The sequence below is a fragment of the Hyposmocoma kahamanoa genome, unplaced genomic scaffold, assembly GCF_003589595.1.
Source record: "Hyposmocoma kahamanoa isolate Upper Pololo Valley unplaced genomic scaffold, ASM358959v1 62, whole genome shotgun sequence".
In the NCBI taxonomy this organism is placed as follows: domain Eukaryota; kingdom Metazoa; phylum Arthropoda; class Insecta; order Lepidoptera; family Cosmopterigidae; genus Hyposmocoma; species Hyposmocoma kahamanoa.
In genome coordinates, this window is record NW_020653850.1 from 11,710,487 (window position 1) to 11,731,511 (window position 21,025).

The 21,025-nt window shown below is 34.5% G+C and overlaps 2 protein-coding genes across 3 annotated transcripts; one reads left to right on the forward strand and one right to left on the reverse strand.

Moving 5' to 3' along the window:
* The first annotated feature begins 751 nt into the window (after positions 1–751).
* LOC113229855 (hexokinase type 2) lies at positions 752–13,248 on the forward strand. Of its 2 annotated transcripts, none has more exons than XM_026463541.1 (9): positions 752–871; positions 1,866–2,028; positions 2,124–2,305; positions 2,951–3,124; positions 3,857–3,956; positions 5,810–5,999; positions 6,130–6,335; positions 8,847–9,073; positions 11,890–13,248. In XM_026463541.1, exons 1-9 carry the CDS (start codon positions 839–841, stop codon positions 11,977–11,979), a joined length of 1,365 nt encoding a protein of 454 aa, XP_026319326.1. In that variant the 5' UTR covers positions 752–838; the 3' UTR covers positions 11,980–13,248. The 2 variants fall into 2 exon arrangements, with proteins under 2 accessions (XP_026319326.1, XP_026319325.1); XM_026463540.1 differs by lacking the exon at positions 3,857–3,956 and adding an exon at positions 4,905–5,004 and having other exon boundaries at positions 756–871; positions 11,890–13,246.
* A 2,832-nt stretch (positions 13,249–16,080) lies between these two features.
* Positions 16,081–17,928, reverse strand: LOC113229379 (ras-related protein Rab-4B). The gene is made up of 4 exons (XM_026462939.1): positions 17,786–17,928; positions 17,620–17,700; positions 17,138–17,470; positions 16,081–17,041 (listed from the first exon to the last, which is right to left on the reverse strand). The coding sequence occupies exons 1-4, from the start codon at positions 17,799–17,801 to the stop codon at positions 16,827–16,829; spliced, it is 645 nt and encodes a 214-aa protein (XP_026318724.1). The 5' UTR covers positions 17,802–17,928; the 3' UTR covers positions 16,081–16,826.
* Between the last annotated feature and the right edge of the window lie 3,097 nt (positions 17,929–21,025).

The window sequence follows — 21,025 nt, forward strand, 5'->3', positions numbered from 1 at the left end:
TAGTGAAAATTCAGTATGAAAATGTACATGTATCTTATTTAAATTATCATAACCTATTGTTTTGTAATCTGAGATCATAACGACTAAATTTGCGATATAAAAATAACACTATGTATACCTTAAATTGCGACGGAGTAGCTTAATTTTTTAATATTTATACTTAATACTGCTCTTCGATAAGGATATACATATAAAAGTTTCAACGCAATTAGGTAATTAATGTGCCTTCTTTTCATTATAAATGTATTGGATATACCGTTTTATTAAGACACTGAAAGAACAATAATAGATATTACTTTTACATCCATTGCGTGAGCCACCACCCACCAAGTGAACACGTAGACACACTACCACTAATGCAATTTGTGTTGTAAATATAGAAAGACGTCGAAGAATTTAAATGACGTCACGAGCGAGCCCACGCGCGGACCAATCAGGCGCGTACAACAGAAGGCGTGCCTGAGAGAAACACGATAACCAAAGTAAAGGAATAATTAAAAACTCTTGTTATAAAACCTAAGCCCCATTTCAAAGTAAATAAATTTGAAACAGAAATCTAGCCTAATAGACAACGATTTTTGTTTTATTCCTATTGATTCTTCGCCGTTGTCTATTAAGACTACACTCACACATACAAATAGTATGTGTGTGAGCGAGATAACACTACATGAATGAAAAGAGCATGTCTGTGTGAGCGCTCGTTCGCGGTTGCGATCCTAGCACTCGTATTCCTCATTTCATCGCGGGTTTGGCAAGTCGTGTGTTGTAGAGTAATAAACGCGCATTGTGAAAATATAAGTATTTAGTTAAATATATTGTGTAATAAATATTTTACAAAATGGGTATGGTGACCGTTAACAACATTTCGCGGGTGAGTACTACATAGAGATCAGACTCGTGTGGCTCTGAAGATTTTTATTTAATATTAGCCGGCTTTGAATGAGAAAGCAAACGGTAGTGTTGTAATGACCGCTTTGACCTTGTGAAACTCGTTCGCGATAATGAACGGATTGCCAGCCGCCATTCGTTTACATGCAAGGAAATTGCATTCTCTATGCTTCAGACCTGAACTATGATCTAAAATATACAAAACGGGTATTTACCAAAGCTATATAATTCGCTGTACCGTGCAATAGGGTGACCACAAATCACTGCCCACTTAATTGGGAATTCACAATTTATTATTTATCTATTTATAAGCGTACGCACACAAGTGTGAATATATTTCACAATTAAAAATGTGGTATTAATTTGAATAAAAATGTACGTTTCGTCACTTGATATTTATACATAAAGAATGTATTTTACTATTAAATTAGTACATGGTATTTATTTTGTAAAAATGATTTCTCTCGTCAAAAATTTGTTTAATCAATGTATTAAGTATTGTCTATTAAAATGTTCATTCACATTCAATCTGTATAGCATTCATGTATTAAATATCTTTTTATTACTCTGTTCCGATTGTTTGATTATACTAATGGAGCGCACCGTCGGCGTCGTCGTTACAATGCGTTAAAAAATACAGTTTAAAATTAATGTAAACTAAAACTGCCTCATTGGCCGAAAGGGTACCAGGACGGACTGCCACGTAAAGGTCCCAGGTTCGATTCACGGACCGGGAAAAATATTTGTATGGTCTACATTTATTTCTCTCGCGAGTTTGGGTGTAATTTGTGGTTGTCTATATGTGTGTCCATGGCACCCGCGACACAGGGTTTCCCTAGTGCGGGGCTATGTTGAGTGTGTGCGTTTATTATTATTATTATAAAAAAAATGTCCCACCGTCTCTTCTATTCTTAAATTTGTACTGTCTTAAACTTAAACGTTGTACCTTTTACTAATAAAGTGTTTCTTTGGTGCAGATTCGCGAAGAATGCGAGATCCTTCAGATGACCGACAAGCAGCTGAGGGAAATCATGAAAAGGCTTCACAATGACCTTGTCAAGGGGCTCGGCAAGGATACTCACGACAAGGCTATTGTCAAATGCTGGATTACATACATCCAAGACTTACCTAACGGAAAAGGTATCTATCTACCCAAGGCTTTCTTTGGCCATTAATTATAAATCCCCTTTTTAAATCCAGAGGAAATTATTGACCATGATTTTCGTTTGTTTCAGAACGCGGCAAATTTTTGGCGTTGGATTTAGGTGGCACTAACTTCAGAGTACTGATCATAACACTTGGAGAAAGTCACTTTGACATGCAGTCCAAAATTTATGCAATCCCACAAACTATCATGACCGGCACAGGCGTCGCACTATTTGATCATATAGCTGAATGTTTAGCCAATTTCATGAAGGTGCGTTTTCTTTTTTCTATAAACAATTTTTTTAACCTACTTCATGAAAAGAGGGACGTTCTCATTTCGACTGGATTTTTTTGTGTATGTTACGCGATATCTCCGATATTAGTTAACCAATTTCTACTTTTTTGTTAAAAAAGGAATGATAGGAATCATAGAAGATACCTCTTAGCAGTGGTTCAATTAGGGGACGATTCCGGTTTATTATATTTCACCATTGACTTACAATTATACGGACGTCGGGTCCGCGCTAAAGAGTGTCCGAACTTATAGGGCGTTAAAATCGTATACAGAGCGTCATTCACGCTTTAGTCTTCGTTTGTTCGTCTGACAGCGAAGCAAGCAAAATTAGACAATACTGCCATGACATTACAATTTAAATTCAACGTTTTAGCTTTTTCATATTCCTTTACATATCACTACATTTTTTTCGTGGTTTGTGTATTAGACCCGTCGTCCATTTATTTGTAAGTCAATGTATTTCACCGACTTTCCGTTAATCCGTTTTAATAAAACTCGGCAAGTAGATATAATGAACACAGCTAAAGAGGATAAGCAAACTTTTTTTTACATAAAAAAAATAATCTAAATGTAAGATTAAATGTGACACGTAATAATTATTATATTATTACAAATATCCAGGAACACGGTGTGTACGAAGAACGCTTGGCTCTTGGTTTTACGTTCAGCTTCCCGCTGAAGCAGCTAGGACTTACGAAAGGAATTCTGCAACGTTGGACTAAAGGCTTCTCCTGTTCGGGTGTGGTAGGCGAAGATGTTGTACAAGGACTCAAAGATGCCATCGCTAGAAGAGGGGTACGTTTCTATTTTAATAATAATATGCAACACAACCATGTCTGGTACCAAATTAGAGAATTCCCTGTACTACGAACAACGGATTATATTCTGGGGCGGTACCCAAAACACACAGACCAGTACCAATTCAGAAAGTCTCTTTCCTGAATTAATAATACCGAAATCGAACCCGGGATTTTCACATCCAACGCCCACAGCGCAAGCCGTTGAGCCATAGAGGTCGTGAGATTAATAATTACTTAAAGCAATATTATCTTTCAACATTTCGCACCATCCGTGTAATAAGGCCACATCTGTAAAATGACGACTTTTCAAAAATTCTTGTCTTGCCAAAACGCACGCACAGCGTCGATAAGACACCTCCAGACGGCCGCGACGCGATGTTACGTAGTATCTTTAAGTAATTTGTACTGCTGAATTCGTCGTCCCGATGCAGTGCGTGTGTTGGCTGACACTCGAAAGACGCTAGTGACGGGGGTTCTCTTAAAGATTTAACGAACGAAATTAGTTGACAGCTATCTATATTTAAATAGGAGACATGATATTTCACATAGTATCTTTCATATACTACATATTATTTCTATGACGCATGATCAGATATGGCTTTATTACACCAAGGAGTGTACGATTTATGTAACAAACAAGACAATGGATCAGGAAGTCTTTCAAGTCTTGTCTTTCAACATTACACCTTTTAAAGCCCAGTTGTGTAAATAAACAGTAATTTTCCAGGATCTTTCTTTATCTGTGATGGGCATCTTAAATGATGCTACTGGCACTCTTATGTCGTGCGCACATAAGGACCCTAATTGTCGCGTAGGCGTGATAATTGGTGAGTTGATGATGATACCAGCTCTCTCATAGCAATAAGGCATGATTCTTCAAGTCTAAACGAGAGCGGAGTAGAGGCTTCCACGCCAAGTATGACGACTCAGTGGCCTTTATTTTCATTTGTCTTTTAAAAACTTAACACAAATATAATAATATATCTTTCTATAAACATTTATATCTACATCTTAGAAAATCACAAAGTTTCCCTTCAGTAATTTTTAATTTGAATTCTAATTCTTCAAAAAATCTTCCAATTTTTTATTTCAACCACAATATTTCATTACACTAAGTATACTTCATAAAATGAAGATTTGCTCTACAATGAACTCTTATCATAACATTCTCGTTACCCCTTCCACCAGATTCAAAAATATTATTTAGATTTTTAAAAGTTCTTCAAGTAGGCAAATTTTAGTACTTATTTGATATTTTGTTTTGCACGAAATACCCAAACCTCATGTAGAATGCATTTTGTAAAATAATTTTCAAAATTCTTTTATTTAGCTTCTTTTGTTCATTTTTCGAATAAATTGGAGTCCTGTAATCCCGAAATAAATTGCAAATTGCAGTTGTACTTATAATAATTTTATTTATTATTTGATCTTTCTAAATTTTTTTACATAAAGATTTTGTTTGACAAAGAAAGGTTGTTTAAATTTGTTGAAGTAGATAATGCTATGATAATATGTGACAATACATATTTTATTTATATGTGGGTTCAGTATCATACATTTTATGGTTTTTAATTATTAATAATTAGTGTAATCTGTCAACTGAGTTGGCAACAAGAAGTTGGATGAAAGCCTCTACAATCATCTTCAACAGATATAGTCTATATCTCTATTACGTCTAAGTCTGGAATGATACCTTCACTTGACATTACTGTTCACCTCCACCCAAATCTGGAATGAATGTCTCAAACTAAACAGCATGTTTTCTCCGTTTGTAGGATGTACAGATTGATATATGCGCTATTCTGAATGACACCACGGGTACATTGATGTCTTGTGCGTGGAAAAACCACAACTGCAAAATAGGACTTATTGTTGGTAGGTTTACCTTATTTATTGCCGTGTGGTGTTGAGTCGCTTGACTTTAGTTAGGTGCCTTCTTATGTTTTCGCCATACATCGTTACACAATTATATTTACGTAACGCCGTGATTGATGCCAACTTGTCGCTTTAATGTTCATGTGTTAAATACAATACTGTTATACGTCATAACCACCTACGAGTATCTACTAAACAAACGAACCTACACATTGACATGCTTTTTATCCGCCGTAGTACTGAGAATGGGGTTAACAGTAGACATCAATGATTTTCGATGATCTTTTTATTTCAAATAACACACATTATTATTCACTAAAAGCATCCTTCATTTGATTTAGTTTTTATTTTGGTCTATTTCATTTTTTATTTAATTTTATTATAACACTTATTATTTATTGCTATTTATTACTTACTAAAAGCATCCTTCATTTGGTTTAATTTTTATTTTGGTCTATTTTTTTTTATGAATGATTACTTCTACCAATTAATGTCATGGATTGGGAATAAATGGTGTGGATTGCTTTTTGTGTTAAATAATTTTTTTTATTGCTAAACATGCTTGACGCCTTGTGTGTTCGTAACGCCGAGTGTCATGAAAAGTCATGACGTCATTGAACAAATAATATAAGCTTAAACAATATAAACTACGACAAAAATACGTAAGCAATGCAACATAGCAGATGTAGTCAGGTGTGGTGGACGTTACGGCATTTTGTTTTTGCTTTATGCTGCTATTATTAACACAAGGGTTTAATCTGAGTTATTGACTGTGAAATTATAAAAGTATTTGCGTTCTGTTTAGGTACTGGTAGTAACGCTTGTTACGTAGAAAAGACAGAAAATTGTGAATTGTTTGACGGAGAGCCTGGAAAAGATGAACTGCTCATTAACACAGAATGGGGCGCTTTCGGAGACGATGGCGCTTTGGACTTTGTGCGCACTGAGTTTGATCGCGATGTAGATACTAATTCTATCAATCCGGGCAAGCAAATGTAAGTAAACATGACAAAGTTTTCTTTTTATCGTATCGACGGCGTACACTCTAATTATTGTTTTTATGACAAAGTCATAATATTTTTGTGTAAAAAGGCAAATGGGAAAAATGTATGTTTTTTTATGCAGTCAAGAAAAGATGATATCAGGCATGTACATGGGCGAGTTGGTTCGTCTAGCCTTAGTGAAGTTCACCAAAATGGGCCTACTTTTCGGGGGTCAAGGATCAGATTTGCTATTCCAGAGAGGAAGCTTCTACACGAAATACGTTTCAGAGATTGAATCTGACAAAGCCGGAGACTACACCAGCTGTATGGATGTTCTTGAAGAACTTGGTATGTATTTGTTTTAAATTGTTTAGACGAGTAAATTTCAGGTTAGTTTTCTGTATCTAATTTCGGGGGCATTTTTTATTATTTAAGTATTCGAGTACATTATCGTGAAATATTAAATAATATTTTAGGACAGTACACTCGAATATTAAATAATACTTCATGATAATATTCTGGAAAATCGCTCTCCTTTTTTAATTCTAAAATAAATAAATAAACTTGAAAATTACCCAGACATAAAATACTAATTCACTATTCTTTACTATAACCTTACTTTAATGTTACATAAGGTCTATTAACATTTTAGGATATCATTACCGTCTATGGCACTGACCTGAAATAAAAAAGTTGTTGAAGGAAAGGAAATACATTAATTTAAAATTTTCCTTTCAATCTGAAATTGTTTAGTGTCATTGATAATATCACACGTCGATATGTAATACAACAATATTGTTCATTGCACTATATATTTTTATAAACTATTCAATTATACATACATTTCTCGAAATTCACTAAAAGCTATGTTTAAAAAATATTTTAGTTTATATATTATATCGAAATACTAGGTGATAATTACAAAGAACGTCGTATATGTCTAATGCGATGTTTCGCTTGAGTAAAAAGCTTACGTAAGTGCGGTTGCGTCCTACAGCGCTCTACTGATTGATCGTCTTTGCTTAATAAATACATAGCAGTGATATCAGTGCCATAATATACACAGAGTCACACAGTATGGTTATTTAGGTACAAAACACACATATATCGATACCATCCATACACCACTTACACAAGCCAAATAGGTAGCAATATTCGCTGGAAATAAAGAAGGACAATTTTCAGGTTAATTTTCTCTACCTAATTTCGGTGGCAATTTTTATCATTTAAAATTGAAGATTATTATCGTGAAGTATCATTTAATGTTTGAGTCTAGATTGGAACCTGAAATATTATTTAATATTTCAATATATAATAAAAATTGACACCGAAATTTGGTAGAGAAAATCAACCTAAAAATTACCCAGAACAGAATGCTTCTTTTTTAGATTAGTACCATTTTAGAATTCCGTGAATCCGTCCATAAATTTTCCTTGTTGCTCTTGGAAACGTAACAACTTGCGTCAAACTAAATGGTCGTTAGGTTCGTGTACTTTACTCATTCTCGATTCCGACCTTTGTCACAATATAATTAATATAATTTTAATTAGAACTTCTACGTAAACAGAGTTTTAGGCAACAAGTTGTGTTTATTTGATAAAGTATGAGCTCTGACCCCCGCATTGATGCATAAGTATAATGTATACATAGTGAAAGTGACTTGACATTAAATCGTTAAACTATGTATACAGATCAAAAACAAATATAGAATAAACACGATGCACTCGACTAGACCGGAATTTGAATCACCAATTAAGAATTTATTAGCAGTAGAGTTCCTTGTGAAAGGATTCGTCCAGGGAAGTACTGACACCTTATCTATTTCTGCTGCCAAGCAGTAATGTGTGTATTACTGCTGCGTTCCGGTTTTGCAGGATAAGGGTGCTGGTGAAATTTCAGGCACATGGAATTTGTCAACTTAAGTCTCAGGGTGACAGACGCAGTGGCAGTGCCCCTTAGATTTTTGCGATTTAAAGTCCTGACCGGCACTGCAAAACTGTTGCGGAGAGGCGTATCGCTTACCACCAGGCGCATGACTTGTTCATCCTGTCGCTTGATATCGTAAAGAAAAGAAAACGTTTGAACAAAAACCTTCATTGCAGTATTGTGGCAAAGTCTATCTAATTAAGTGGCTTCACTAGAACCGCATAGAGTAAATATCTTCTCATACACTTTATGTCTATTATTATAGATTAAATGTATTAAATTTTTTTTAAATTATTATTTAATAAAATATCTACTTTTGGACACAGCTGTCTCTGTATGGAAGATTTCTTTGGTCACTTGATGGCCTCGACGAATTTTCGACAGTCGGTTTTTTTAAACTATTAACAAGTGAATGTAGGTACATACGTAATGTAGATAGAAAATACCAATCTATATGTAACAAGGCAAACAATATACCTACTTATTTGTCTGCCTGACACTGACACTTATGTTTATCCAAGACGAGTAAATTATTAAGTAGTTACTACATAATATACCTACATATTATTATTGTGTAGTAACTACCTACCTACTCAATTATTTGTACGACCTTTCGTTTTATAAAAATACAACAGTCTTGAACCGGACGGATACAAGGCGTTTGTTTTTTAATTATATAAGGAATATATTTAAACTTGATAAAGTATTTCACGAAAACTTCTCTTTTATCAATTTAAATTTTTATGTAAATATTAGTCCGATTGTATCATAGCAAATCTTCCACTATGTTATTTTAAGACATCAATATCTAGGTAAACTCCAACCAAAGTTAGAATAGCCCTTGAATGCTCTGTCTACTGTACTCTTGCTTTGCTGTACGGTACTTTTCTGTAATTGATCCTTTAGGTTAACAGATAGCAATGATTCTTACAGGGTTATCACACGCAACTGAAGTAGACATGGCTAGCGTGCGGCACGTATGTGAATGCGTTTCACGGCGCGCTGCGCACTTGGTATCTGCCGGCATTGCCACGCTGCTCAACAAGATGAACGAGCCTCGTGTCACCGTGGGCATTGACGGATCCGTCTACCGTTTCCATCCTCACTTCCACGCGCTTATGTGTGAAAAGATCACCCAGCTGGTGAACCCTGGCATACAGGTCAGTACCTACATAAAATATGGTTTCATTTGCTTGTACAGACGAACTGAAGTTGAAACTTATCCGAAATTTATTTTGTCCTTCCTATAAATACAAATGAATAATCATATCTACACGGTCTCTCTTATTTTACATCGGTTGGTAAATAAGGCTGTGAGTACGCGTTCACTACTGAGTTTGTTTTTATACTTCCTTTTTATAACCATTCCTTTAATAATATAATTTATTTGCTTAGTTCATTAGATGAATACTTATGCGGCATGAATCAGCAAAATAAGCGTATTTTAGAGTGGTAATTTGACAATAATAGTCTAAAGAATCTGAGTAAACTACGTACTCGACACTACATACATACATAATCGACGTATCCTACGTACTTATACTTCTGAATCTGCCCGATAATTATATACTATTGCAGTTTTTTACTGTACATTTCCTAATAGGTCTAACAGAAAAAAAATACATATTTCAAAATGCAAGAAATGTACGTTCGTCCAGAGTAGTGCTGCCACCTTTCCTTACCAGTGATCATTACTGCGTTTAGAAGGGTAAGAGTGCTGGTAAAACCACATGCAGGTGGGACTTGTCAACTTCATGTCTCAGGGTGACTGGCGCAGTGCCCCTCAGATTTTTGCGGTTGCTTATGCGGTTGCTTAACCACCAGGCCCACGACTTGGTCGTCTCGTCAATTGATATAAAAAAAGTTAACTCAGTTTCGTGGCATGACATCGAATGCTACAGTGATAATGAGCATCTGTTACTTTCACACAAGGAAGCAGCTCCCGCCCTTAAGCACACATGTCTGTTGTTGTAAGCACATATCTCCTGTTAGATAGTTGTAATTCTAACTTACCGTGTAATGATCTAAATTTTGAAAAAAGTCCAGCGAAGAAAGACAAAAACATCCTTTAAAATGTTCTTCTTTAATTTAAAGTAATCAGTCAGTAACTGCCATTTCTGTGAACAGTCATTACTTTACAGAATTCAAGGAGTAATCCCCAACTATATAGGAAATGAAACTATTTTTCCGAATTTAAATCGCGTATATTTGTTTTTTCAAACAAACCGACGTTTCGAGCCCTTTACAGGTCCCATGGTCACGGTAATGGTCATGGACCTGTAAAGGGCCCGAAACGTCAGTTTGTTTGAAAAAAACAAATATACGCGATTTAAATCCGGAAAAATAGTTTCATTTCCTATGTGTAACAATCGCGAAAACCTAAGAACTCGAAATCCCTAACTACTTACAAGTTTCTCGTAATGTAATTGTAGATACGTGTATTTAATAGTTAAAAGTGAAATATTAAATATACGTATCTACAATATTATGAAACGTGTTTACAATATTTAAAAAATCTACAGATTGACTGTAGCTTACCTATGTGTAAATTGACACTATATAATATGTATACTTATTAGAAAACATCACATACGTTACTTTGATCCCAAAGTAAGTACCTAACTAAAGCACTGACCCGGCGGGGATCAGACCCGGGATCTCAGATATAGCGAGACCATGAAGACCAATATGCAAGCCACTCGACCACGAAGGTCGCCAAATACGACGATCATTTAATAGTGTGATAAGATATTACTAACTAAAACTGATGTAATCGCTGTACTGAAAAATGTACGCTTTTCAGATACAGAGTTCCATGTAAGTTGCGATGACCTTAAACTATCAAAGGCCGATGTTTTATCGCCGACCACCCATTTGCAGAATCAACTAAAATCTAGCACAAATTAATGTTATTCTATTCTCTATCTGGGAGCTGCGACCTTACTGGCTGTTATGATAAAATTATCGGAGACGAGCCCATTTTGTGTACAAACAAGTTTAGCTTTTATCCGATAAATTGTTCATTGAGACAGGCTTGCGTTGAACTTTAGACTTTAAGCGATTAAACAATGTTATCGCTTGGTCCGGTTAGCTAGTAGTTGATAGCCGGTTTTGCGTCTACCGACCTTTAGCGTGAACGACACACCCCTTGGTCTGACGCAATAATTGTGTTTGTAAAATAATAATTAATTACATCGGTTTTTAATGCAACTGTTAGTGGTTGTGACCTGCAATTCTTCTATAAGGTCTTTTGATTCGTTTTTTTTATTATAGTCTGTTACTAGCTACATTTGAAATCCGTGTTTATTTAATATTATAGCCATTTATCCAACAGAATCAGAATTATACGACAAATTTTTCCACTTGTTTCGCGACTCACCATCATTATATCTCATACCTATTAATATACATTTACTCGTATGATGAGCAAAGGCTTTTTATCGTGGATTTTTTGTTATCGCAATGGGTCTGGGTGTGACGGCGTACTGCTCATATGATTGTTTTTTATTGCATCATCTTCGCGTTAATGTATTTGATCGTACAAAAGTATTTTTCATACAAGAAAAAACATTTATTGTAATCGTTTCTACATATACAAAAAATATCCCCGCACTAGTTGGATACATTAATTCCTTCTACGAAATTTAAAGTATTGCGTCCCTAATGACGCCCTAACGTACCATGAACGTACCCAATTTACATTTTATAGGCGGGCAATTCAGCTCTAATTAAACTTTGAACGAAAAGTAATTTGATTGGTTGGTTTCAATGCCATGTTCCAGACGAAGTGTGTCACGATTGTACAGCAAAAATACACCTCGAGCTACTTAGCCGCTAGCCTGTTGTTTATCCCTAATTAAAATCTTACGGCTGTGCTAGCATTCACCGTACTGTCGTCACAAAAAGACTTTCTAGTTCCATATAGCAAATCGTAAGTGTTGTATTAAGTTTAAAATTCCTATTTTTTTGTTTCCAGTTCGATCTGATGTTATCAGAGGACGGCAGCGGTCGCGGCGCAGCGCTAGTCGCTGCGGTGGCCTGCCGTCAACATCTGCAGGCCGCGTAAGACACAGTCTCGGACACGCAGCGATCTCTCCGCCTCGCCGCCCGCGGCTACAGCCTACCCTTCGCACGCGAGTCATCGAGCATTTGACAATACACTATTCTAGCATCGATCTCGTAGTGGCCCCCGATCCACATTAACTTTTCTGTTTAGCTACTTAGCCCAAGAATACGAGAGTCGAGTGTTTTGTTTCTCTTGTCTCGTACCGATTTAGTCGTGGGAAATGCCTTGTTACCAATGTATGGTGTTCCCTATACATTACATATGAAAGGCGCAGTGCGCCTGTAAAGTTTTTATCCATGTTCTAATAATAAAGACCACCATGCTTTGAGAACAGGGGTTAGTTCCGTCGTAAGCCTAAAATAGGAAGTTATATAAGTGTGTTATTTTTGTCAGCTGTGTGCTTGGGACAAGCGATGTTTGCGCGATCACTCATTGGGCAGTTTGTTTTACTCACTTTCCCATAACAATTTTATTATTTTTTGAGGAGTAGTAGAGGCACTAAGATTAATAAGAGTAATACTTTTATTTATTGAGCGGACACGTTATATTACAAAGAAATGGCGTTTACGTGTACTTATTTTACTCTAGTCACAAATCAAGATTTTAATGGAGTTGACTACTTAAAATTGCCATTTTATTGTCTTCACTAGCGATGAATTTTCGCTGTATACAATTCATGTTATTACGAGACTGATTTTAAATTAGGGAATACCATCATTTGATGCCGTTCGGCATCGGAAGTACCTGCATTGTAAATGATCTTAGTGTCAAATTAATTTAAAAAACCGCGCAATAAAAGTGCCTATCTTAGCCAGCACACAGTATGTTTGGTCCGAACTATAGTTATCACTGACTTAAGTTTTGTTAGCAATAAGTAGTTAGGCATTGTATATTTACGGAGAGAAAGCTCTAGTAATCATAAATATGTAATTATTTTATATAGCTATTGTTGAAAGATAAATTATTAAGAAATTATTATTCATTAACCATTTGATAAAATATGTTTTTGTGTATGTCTTTAGATCCAAATTTAATTTATAAATATTTTTATACAGCGATGTATCTACGAACGTTGTATAGGAACAGTATATTATTTGGCTCGTGATGTTATCTTTGCAAAATGTACTTATTACATTCGAAATTTGAAAAGTTACAAACAAAAAACTCAGTAATATTCCTAAATAAAAGTGTTGTGCATTCAAAATGATTCAAAACAATGCATAAGCACACAGTGGAGACCCCACAGTGGCGGTCCACAGTGGAGATTTACACAGTGGAGTGGTGCCCACAGAGCTGATATTTTTTTCATATGATACATAATAACATTCCTGATAACTTTTATTCTTATGTAATTTCTAGAAACGCTGATTGTTTCAGAGAAAAAATTTTTAGTTTTTTTTTGTTTGGAGGAATAAACATTTTATTTTTTATCTCGAAATGTAGAAACATGTAATGTGTGTAGTTTATTTACGATATAGGTCCAATCATTCTCTATCAAAAAAAAAAATCCATCTGCAGGTACTTGCGTGTTTACGAGTAAAAAGTGGCAAATTTTTAGATTTGTTATTTATTTTTTAACATAGTATATTAGTTTCTACTTAACTTTCGTGTTATTATTATAACACTCTCTAAATTACACTAAAATTATTTTTTCTTTAGTCGAAGCTTATGTATTTTGTTAAAAAACTACATACAAAAGTTGGCAATTTTGCCGCACCTTTACTTATAAAGCCGCAAGTACATGCAGAGACGGATTATTTTTTTCTACATCGAAAATGATTGGAACTATACTGTAAGTAAACTACGCTACACATTACATTTTAGTGTATTTTGAGATAAAAAATAAAATGTATATTACTTCATACAAAAAAATTATAATTTTTTTTCTCCGAAACTATCAACTTTTCAAGAGATTATACAAGAATAAAAGTTGTTAGAAATATTATTATGTATCATATGAAAAAAAATGAGCTCTGTATTCCTGAAAGCTGATTAAAAAATGCATTTCGCGAAAGAATGGTTTTTCAATTTCAAAGTTTCATTTTCGGATTAGAGCCTCGCGCTACAACCAAAAAAACAAATAAATTTTTTCGCGAATTTGACACGCACTTTACAAAATACCACAACATTAACAAGTAGATGTGTCTGTTTACAAAATAACTCACGAGATATTACTAAGTTCTAACCCTATTTAAACTTAAAATTAATATCTTGTACTTTAATTATATTATAATGTCTATGACCTCCAATAAAACTTATTTAAAAAAAGAACATTATTACAAAGATTCCTTAGTAAGTTTTTGATATTTTACTGTGATAGATCTAGGAATATTTTGCGTAAATTTTAGATAATATTTACGATTTGTGTTGTATATATTTTTTTTATTATTTCGCATATTTGCAATTTTAAAATGATAACACAACAAATAAGTTAGTGACGCCTTTTAGTTACATGCGATAAAGTGAAATTGTTGTTTATTGTAGAAGATAATAACCACAATACAACTACAATAGAGTTGTATTGTGGTTATTAATTGTATGATGAAAACATATTATCGTGTAAGTTAGTCGCACCTTTTAGTTAAATATAATGAAGCAAAATTGTTGTTTATTGTAGAACAATGACCACAATATAGCCATACATCTTAATATAGTTCCTAGAATTAAAATAGGTGCATTTTAATTTAAGTATGTGTTCGTCAATCTTTTGCTGCATGCTATTGAAACAGTTTTATTTAGACTGTATGAATTAAGTTACTCTCAAATCTCGTGTACAAATTTTTATTATACATCGAATATGATTTACTTTACTTCAATTCATCTTTCAAAGTGGGAGAAGTACAAAATTTTTAATTTAATGCTTATGTTCAGTAAATAATATTTTGTGTGGTACTTATGGGTTTGCGAATTGAATAGAGCCAGTAAAATATTGTGTACAGGGTGTGATGCCACCATTTTGTTAATTCACTCAAGAGGGTTTTAAGTAAGTATTTAAATGAAAACAAATTTAAAAATAGTTTGTTGTGTGTAAAGGAAGATATGGATATTTTCTGCTTCTAATGGGAAGGTCTCTACATTCCATATGTCTCTTTTAACATCTACAGAAAATTGAAAAATTCTTTAAATTGTTGTACGGCAGAAAAGTACATATCACAAAAACAATACAACACTGTTAAGTTAGGTATTATGTTGATATGTAAATATAGATTCTACCATAGAGCCCGGAGCTCAGCTTGTTTTAAATATTGTCATTATTTAAGTTAAAGTGATGTATGATTTATAGTCTTTATTGTTAAATGTTTGGAGTTTTTATGAAAATAGATTTATTTTTAATAAAAGCTATCTATCTGCAGCACTAATCATGGAGAAAAATTAAAAAAAAAATCATGTCCAGTTTGATAACTACAACAATACCTGTAGCAAGCTCCAGTTGTGTAAGAGCTGTTAGCTATGTTATTTCAATAATAAATTTGTACAAAAACCAATTTACTTTTTTTATCCCAAAAACCTGTTCGAATAATGGCTGTGGAATATTAATATAAACACGTTTGCAAAATACAGACACTTTTGATTTTTTATCTGCCAGAACTAATTACCATACTTAATAGATAAGTGTCCCCATTTTTTACTTAGATAAGATCATTGATTCATTTATAAAATCATTTGTCACAAATTCAAATTCAAAACATAATCATGTCTATAAAAATTACTCTTCACTCGTAAAACGGCAGGAATAAAGCTATAATAGTTATTAAACATTTTTAGTAAGTAATTGAAATAACTAATGACAGCAATGTATTTTTTGCAATTGATATTTCAAATACTTTGTGATGCCCAGTTAGTAGTTGGCAGTGATTGTAATTTGTACTTGATATTTTAAAAAGTTGAGGTAAATACCTTATTTTATATTTTTAATGGCCATCGTTAAAGTACTTCATATTTTAAATAGGTACATATTTGCTACGAATTGAGACATGACAAATATTTTACCCAGCCCTGATTACAGAGCCCTATAGTATTATGATATTTCATAATATTGGAATACGTAAAAGGAGAGAGAAACAGCAACATTTTATATTTTTTATTGTCACATTAACACTAAACAGTGCTATGTTAAAAATAGTGGTGATTTGATTAAAAAATATTTCCTTAACAAACAGTAAAAAGTATAGGATGTAACAAAGAGGTGTAGTCTTGTTTTGGGATATGAAGTTGTATTATAGCCAGAAAGAAAATTTATATTTGCAATTTTTTCTTTGATTATTATTTGCAATTAACAACATTTTTAATAACAATAATGTAGTTCTGGTAACAGTCAATCAGTACCATGTAAAGTATTCAAATCACAAATTATGTTTTACCCATTTGTTACATTCTATAATTTAATAGTACAACTTGTATTACACTTACATTAATACTGCACTGGCGAATTAAAATACCAGTGGTAGGGGTGCTTTAAAAGACTGAATAGGTACACCAAAATACCTCACAACTATGATAACAAAAACACAAACGAAGACATAGTACTATGTGTAACTGATTTTCACAAAAAGTTAGAGAATCAGACATATCAATATATAAATTTTAACTTTATTGAAATTTTACTTTATAGTAAAATTTGTCTGATGCATTAATAAATTCTTTACAACATTTAGATTAATTTCAGGATCCAAGCTTCTTTTACCATTAAATATTTTTAATTTTGCAGTTGAATGTATTCTACTAGTTGCCTTAATTTTACCATCTGTAAGTGTATTTTAATGTTACCTAAAGTAACTATGAGAATCATAGTAAAAATCACATCCAAGAGCTCAGAATTAGTCATAACTTTCTTCAGTAGGGCCTATTTACACACGGCATGCACAGTCAGATGAAGTTCTAGCCGGTTTCTTGGGTGCGGTCAGCCTCTTTGATGTGCCAGTGCCATACTGAATGCCTGAACCTATTCTCTCAGGGTCTAATTCACCAGTTTCAATTTTTGCAAGAATAGTTTTAGAACATTTTAAAAATGATTCCTCTACATTCTCTCCTGTTTTAGCACTTGTCTCCAAGAACATAAGCTCTGGAAGAAATAAATACATGTGATTAACTTCGTTTACAATAGCAACAAAACCTAATAATTCTATTTACTTGCTTATGTTGCTGCTTTATAACTCACCATTTTCCTGTGCAAATTGACTAGCTTCTGAAAATGTCACTTCCCTTGATTCTTCCATATCTTTCTTATTGCCAACAAGCAGTATTACTATGTTCGGACTGGCAAGTGTTCGAGCATCTCTCAGCCAGTTGGCGAGGGCATTAAATGAGTCACGAGATGTAATATCATACACAAGCAGGGCACCAGCTGCACCACGGTAATAAGATCGAGTTACAGAGCGGAACCTCTCCTGCCCCGCTGTATCCCAAATCTGCAATTTCGTGGATTTGCCTCCTATGTTTACAATTTTGGAACCAAATTCAACACCAATAGTGTGACATCTATCTTCTTTGACTACAAAATAAATAGAATAAAACGTCTTTTATAGCCCGTGAACATTCATAAAAAAATCACGACTTCAACTATTTGAACAAGTACATACAAAGTATAAACTTCTTAGGAACCAACAAATCACGCCTCAAAATAGGAGATACTGTACTCACATTTATTTCCGATAAAATTGTTCAGAAGACTTGATTTCCCTGTCCCAGCACTCCCTATTACTAAGAATTTAAATAGGTACTCTGCAAACAATGAAAATAAACATGGATTGCCAGATCTTTTCACGCATTCGTGAATTCACTTGCGACATCAGAAAAATGTACTTACCGTATGATTCAGACATGTTGATCTAATTTATATAAGGTGTACTAATAATACTTTACCACTAGTACATGTACAAGATCTTTCTAATTTGTGTACAAGATGTTTATCTTAATTTCGATTTTAATTAGCTAAACAAGGAACGGAGGAAGGAAAACAAACGTCAAACCTAAGCATTAAATGTCAAATTATTTGTTTTAATACTATGGCCTTGGCTACAAGAATGGTAAACTGCTTTCGTATTATCTACCCAAAGTATCCACCCCAGTACAACGAACAACGAACTTTTGTATTTTGCAATCCTTGAATAAATAGCATCCATACTCGTTGATAAATATATCATACATAATTAGGTACACTGAAAAGTATCGATATCTTTTTGGTATCGAGTACTTTTCCCTCCAATACCGATACTTTTGTACTCGATACTTTTCAGATATTAGTACTTTTTGACAAGTATCGCATCGTTTCGAATAATTCCTACCAGACACCTCATATCACATCGAGTATATAACCAGAAATAGAGACGAAATAAGAGCCGTACATTCCTGATAACTCATCAATGATACATCACTCATAAATATCAACTCTCGTTTGCATTGAAATTACAAATTAGAAACCTGAAATAGTACAGCGCCAGCAGCTGACCTGTGTGTCCGTCTCCGTATATTCCAAAAATATTCTGTATTTATTGTAATAAAGATAATATTTCTAACAATGGCGTGCTGTTCCATTCGGTGGTGTGGGGAAAAATGGCAAAACATCTAATTACAAAACAAACGGAATCAAATTTCATCGGTAATTAAATACGTAATTCTGCAATTTTCGTCCATTATAGCAAATTCGATTTGAAGTGAAACAATTGGAGCGCAGTTGTCAATATAATGATATGGGAGAATAGTTTTCAAACAAAGTAAATGACATGTCGTCTCTATTTCTGGTTATATACTCGATGTCATATCATGACGCAAACCACCTAGCGATTTTTTTTAAATGGGAACCTTTATCACAAATTACTTTACTGTATACTGTATACGACCATTTGGCTCTTTAAAAGAAGTTTGTCCCTTCTTAAGAACGTTTGTTCTCAAAAGCAGGCCATACAGTGTCAAAAACGAGAAACAGACCGTCACCAAATACATTTTTGTTTTTAAGTGATTGTACAGAAGAGGAGTGGGAAATTGAAAATTTAAATAACACAAATTATATGAAATTACAATGGATTGAATTGATCAATTGATTGAATTAATCAAATTCTTTTACTATTTGTTTCAATAAAAAACATATTAATAAAGAAAAGACAAATTCACATGTTTTATTCTACCTTCAAGTAGGGAAAATCTGCAGGACTAAAGTATCGATACCTCAAGGTGTCGATACTTTCATTTCAATACTTTTATGAGTACGATACTTTTTATGCGATACTACTCATGAGTACAGTATCTATACTTTTTCGATACTGTGCCCCTATAGATAAAAGATAAATGAAAGTGTTCATGTGTTTACATTTTAGGATTTACTATTTCGTTTAATGTGTTTTTAGCTTAGACGATGGGATTTCATAGTCTAAGATTTTTAATATGGACTACAAAATTGGCATCAAAATCATCAGATCACATTTTAATGTTCTGTGCATTGCTCCACCAGGGCTCAGGAGAAAAGGCCGGAGTATGAAGCGAAACGACAATAATAATAATAATAAATAACGAGCTTATAACTCCTGGGTCATGCCTGTTCTGATGTACACATTTGGCGTGCTCAAATGGACTGAGATGGAATTAGACGCTCTGGATAGACGAGTCCGCACGACGATGACCTCTCACCGAATGCATCATCCGAGATCGTCAGTTATGAGATTGGATGTCCCGCGCATGTGTGGAGGTAGAGGCCTATTAAGTGTCAAAGCCATGCACAACCGCGAGACATGCAATCTCAGAAACTACTTTTTGACGATGACGGATGACGTAATTCGTGGGGAGGTTGTCACATATGATAAAGGGCTAACTTCCTTATCGTTGGCCAAAGAGGAATGGCGAGACCTAGTGGTGCTTAGCACCTCTGACCGCGAGTCCGTACGGAAAGAGAAGGAGCTCCATGGGAGGTACTTCAAGGTACTCGACGAGCCTTTTATGGACCGTAAAGTCTCCCTACATTGGCTGCGTTTCGGGGACTTCTTTGGGGAAACCGAAAGTTTTGTCTGTGCAATATAGGATCAGGTTGACAAGACACGGAACTATCCGAAATATATCCTAAAGGACGGCACAGTAGACATTTGTCTGGCATGTGGCCGTCCCGGAGAGTCACTTAGGCATATTGTTTCCGGTTGTTCCGCTCTTGCTAGCACTGAGTACTTGCACAGACACAACCAGGCAGCTAAAATATTACACCAAGAGCTCGCTCTGAAGTACGGACTAGTGCAACAGAGGTATCACAAGTATTCACCGCAGCCAATACTCGAAGATGACCGCACCAAAATCTATTGGGATCGATCCATTATCACGGACAGGACTATTCATGCGAATAAGCCTGATATTGTGATATTGGATCGATCGCAGTTGAGGGTATTTCTTGTGGACGTCACCATCCCACATGACGAGGGTCTCGTGAAAGCTGAAACCGAGAAAAGCCGGAAGTATCTCGACCTGGCGCAAGAGATCACCGACATGTGGGATGTGGCCTCTACTGAAATAATCACAATTGTTTTGTTCGCAAATTGGTTAATTCCAGTCAGCCTTTCTAACAGCTTGAGACGGTTGGATTTCTGTGGCGTGTCGCTTCCAGCACAAATGCAGAAGGCGGTCCTGCTCGATACGGCACGTATTGTTCGCCGGTCCTTGAACCTGAGTCCGTGACCCCGACCGCCTCTCCCATTTAAAAATTCAAAATTAATCTTTTAGGCCTTGGGAGAAGCGAGAGTCTGAAACAAATATAATAATAATAATGACAATAATTATAACAATGATGACAATGATGATAATGATGCTACTGATGATAATGATGATAATGATGATAATTATGATAATGATGATAATGATGATAATGATGATAATGATGATAATGATGCTAATGATGATAACGATGATAACGATGATAACGATAATAATGATGACAATGATGACAATGATGCCAATGATGACAATGATGACAATGATGACAATGATGACATTGATGACAATGATGACAATGATGACAATGATGGCAATGATGACAATGATGACAATGATGACAATGATGACAATGATGACA

Bases quoted from the DNA above. Each gene is read 5' to 3' on its own strand.
- LOC113229379 (XM_026462939.1), bottom strand. The intron at 17,471-17,619 runs GTGAGTACAGTA...TTTATTTTGTAG, and splicing joins CAATTTTATCGGAAATAAAT to TCAAAGAAGATAGATGTCAC. The intron at 17,042-17,137 runs GTGAGTTATAAA...TATTTCTTCCAG, and splicing joins TCAATTTGCACAGGAAAATG to AGCTTATGTTCTTGGAGACA.
- LOC113229855 (XM_026463541.1), top strand. From the start codon at position 839: ATGGGTATGGTGACCGTTAACAACATTTCGCGG. The intron at 6,000-6,129 runs GTAAGTAAACAT...TTTTTTATGCAG, and splicing joins ATCAATCCGGGCAAGCAAAT to TCAAGAAAAGATGATATCAG. The intron at 6,336-8,846 runs GTATGTATTTGT...TGATTCTTACAG, and splicing joins GGATGTTCTTGAAGAACTTG to GGTTATCACACGCAACTGAA.